The 3,509-nt window shown below is 39.4% G+C and overlaps 1 protein-coding gene across 1 annotated transcript; it reads right to left on the reverse strand.

The window, feature by feature from the left end:
• Positions 1 to 465: 465 nt before the first annotated feature.
• Positions 466 to 3,026, reverse strand: LOC107695198 (extracellular calcium-sensing receptor-like). Its single transcript, XM_016495018.1, has 5 exons — positions 2,767 to 3,026; positions 2,312 to 2,609; positions 1,289 to 2,122; positions 893 to 1,114; positions 466 to 633 (listed from the first exon to the last, which is right to left on the reverse strand). The coding sequence occupies exons 1-5, from the start codon at positions 3,000 to 3,002 to the stop codon at positions 466 to 468; spliced, it is 1,758 nt and encodes a 585-aa protein (XP_016350504.1). The 5' UTR covers positions 3,003 to 3,026.
• Between the last annotated feature and the right edge of the window lie 483 nt (positions 3,027 to 3,509).

Below are 3,509 nucleotides of genomic sequence, written 5' to 3' on the forward strand. Positions count from 1 at the left end.
GGGTGGCTCTGAAAGCCATTAAAACTACTACAGTTTTTGCCAAGATGCATGAAATACAGAGAGTAAAGCTTATTCCAAAGGCTGGATACCGAATCTGACATAACCAGTCAGTCGGCTTCCCTATAAATGTTAGGCCAATAAGAAAGCATGCACAGAGGAAAAGGAGGAGAAGGAAACTTAACTCTACATTGTTTCCTCGTATGACTGGAGTCTTTCTATACATTATAAACACAACAATCACTGCTAATGCTGCACAGGCCCCAAATGCTGAAAATGCCCATAGAATTATTCCCAAGGGCTCCTGAAAGGACAAAAACTCTAAAGTTTTGGGAATGCACTGGTCTTGGGCTTGGTTTGGCCATGTTTCTTTAGAACATGTTAGGCAATCATTTGAATCTGTGGAAAAATTGGTGAAAATGGGGTGCATAAAATATATTTATATTTTGATTATTGCAACCCCCCCACCTACCTAAAAAACAAAAAGTGAGGAGCTTTGAGAAAATTCACACCTGTCTGATTACTGATCTCTCCTTCAGCACATGGTATACAGTCAAAGCAGCAGACTGGCTTTCCTTTCTGCCTGGCCTTCCTGGAGCCTGGCAGACAGCTTTTACTGCACAGTGATTCTGGTGCCTAATGACCACAGCAGAGCAAGCAGTAGAAAAACACTACATAGTCTCAATGAGAGTGCATGTCACTACATATTTTCATTGCATAAAGACATATGCGACTTAAAAATCTAAAATGTTTAGTATAAAATAAAAGCAATAGTGCATTGCCATTTCAAGTTAAAAAACTGGATTTTATTTAGTTCTGCCATAACTACTGGGGAGAGTTGAAGGAAAAACAGACAAAGCAAGCAATATCGGGTGATGAATGGGATGGCACACACCTTCTCTCCTCTGTGCCACATAATTGCTGGCTCATCTATTTCTAGGTCCATGTCATCTTCGAGGGAGGCATCATAGAATCCCACCCTCACTAGTTGAAGGGAGCCATCCGACTCTCTTTGCCAGTTCATCAGGTCATAGGATGCAATGGGATCACCATTATCATCAAATCTGACCTCTTCCCCTAGTGTTGTGAAATGTGTTCTTTTCATATAGTACAGGAGCTTAGGTGAATGTTGGTAGATAGGATGATGCAAAGCAAATCATTAAAATGCATGGTTGGCAATATATTGATGTATAGATGATACATTTAACCATTGTTTTAACATGTGTAGTGTTTGATAATTTCTTATTAGCACAATATAGGCAGAGAATGTAAAATGGTGAGTAACACACACCTGCCATGGCAGAACTTGAGATAGACTCCCACATGCCCCATTCTGAAAGGGGCCTTTTCCTGGTTCACATTTGCTCATGTCATGTAGTGCATGTGCTATGAGATACACAGCCTTATAAACATTGTATGAGACTCTGAGTTGTGACACATCTGAATAAGGAGTGTATACATCGTCCAAACTCTCACTGCCATTGCAGGGTGGCCAGTTATGTGCCTCTTCTCCATGTACATGAGTATTTAAGGACCCATTCAGTCGGCAACGGAAAGTCTCTTCCCAAAACTCAGAGAGAAAATGTGACTTCTGAGCAACAGAAGCATTTACTCTTCTGAGGTAACTACCAAAATGTGGGATATCAGCTCTCCGAATGGCAAACCCTAATGTTCCCTTTAACAGATCACCAAAATCGCCCCAGAGGGCTTTTGATGTGGCCCAAGCCTCACTGGCAATCCACTGAAGATGAGTAACATTTTGCCGTCTGCACTCTTTTAGTATACTTTGTAGTTCTGATTCCCCAGAGAAGTTTACTATGACTGTGGCAGAAGACGATTTTAAAATGTTCACAAGTTCCTCCACTGCATCTTGCATCAGTACAACAGGATAGAAGTGAACATAAGCAGGACAAATATCAAATCTTTCGGACTCCTTTAAGAAAAGCTGGAGAGCAAAGCGAGCATAATCTGATTCGACACCGATTACCCCAACCCATGTCCATTGAAAATAATGAACAAGTTTTACCAAAGCTTTAATCTGAAATAGATCACTTGGCATTGTCCGCATGAATGCTGGACACTCTCTCTTGTCACTGAGACATGAACAGGATGCAAAGTAGCTCACCTAAAATATGAAAACACAACATTTCAGAAAGATTAAAAAGTAACTAATAAGTAAACTAATAAAGTAAAACCAAATAAATGCTAACAATGTTAATTGACAATTTGTGTATGCATACACTTTCATTACCAAGGCAAAGGAAATGCAACTGCAAGAGATTAAATCAAAATAATTTTAAATATTTTCTTTTACCAGGGGTATTTTAAAGGATACTAGAGTTCTCAGAACAGCCATGGAGACTCCTGATGCAGCATCTCCCACGATTACAGGGCTCGGCTGCTTTTGAATATCTTTACAGCTTTGTCCACTGCCCTTCTCTGGCTGTCCATTGACCAGAAGAAGAGACCTCTTCACAGATACAGGTATGTCATCACCGCTGTCCCTGATGTGGTAGCCCAAGGATAGGTTTGGCAAAAGGTCTTGCCGCTGGTTTATTTCTCTCACAGCAAAGATCATCGTCTGCATCCACCTCAGGGCTCTAGGAGTGAAGCTGCATCAGATTTCACACACACACACACACACACACACACACAAACACACATTTAATGCACACTTATTAACTGCATTATTTGCAATGTAAAAAAAAAAAATAATAATAATTTCTAAACATTACAAAACATCGATCAGATTACGAAAGCATGACACACAATTTATACTTGGTTGGCTCAGGTTTGGTCTTGAAAGAAGGAAAAGATGATATGGGGCTGGAATGCAAAGGAAAAACCGCTCCCAAAACGACATCTCCCCCCTTGTAAAAGCTGTAGGTATCTTCATCTCCCTGAAAGACACACTTAGTCTTGCTTTTATACTGACTCTGCAAACCAATACACAGCAGAGGCCAAAATGTAAAATGTAAAAGCAAAACTGCATTAAGCTGTGCCATAACTGATAACTGACAGAATCTAATGGGTACAGCATTTGTAGATAATCTGTGATTGAGGGATGGCCTTAACTTTTTTTCACCTGTAAAAAAAAATCATATGCCCCTCCTGCTGTCAATCTTTTATGTAGCAAGCCTTTGTGAATGCAATTATTTCTTTGAGCCAATGATAATGCACACCTGATACACATTCATCCATGAGACAACGTCAATCAATCAATCAGTCAATCAGTCAATAAAAAAATGGTCACATTATAACTTATTTTCTGTGTCAGTTAATTTCACAGTAGCTATTCTGGTGCACATTTTACTGTGGGCTGTAAAAACTGTATGCGGAAAACATTTTGTTGGGATTATACCTGTAGCATTGACAGTGTTGTCTACTCATTTTACAGTTGTATATTTACATGCTGTAATTATAGACCATCAATTGTAAAATAGTGATGATGCAAACATTCCCTAAGCCTATCTCAGATATACTGAATGAATGAATGAATGAATGAATGAATG

This window comes from Sinocyclocheilus anshuiensis, unplaced genomic scaffold (genome assembly GCF_001515605.1).
Source record: "Sinocyclocheilus anshuiensis isolate Anshui unplaced genomic scaffold, SAMN03320099.WGS_v1.1 scaffold654, whole genome shotgun sequence".
NCBI classification, from domain to species: Eukaryota; Metazoa; Chordata; class Actinopteri; order Cypriniformes; family Cyprinidae; genus Sinocyclocheilus; species Sinocyclocheilus anshuiensis.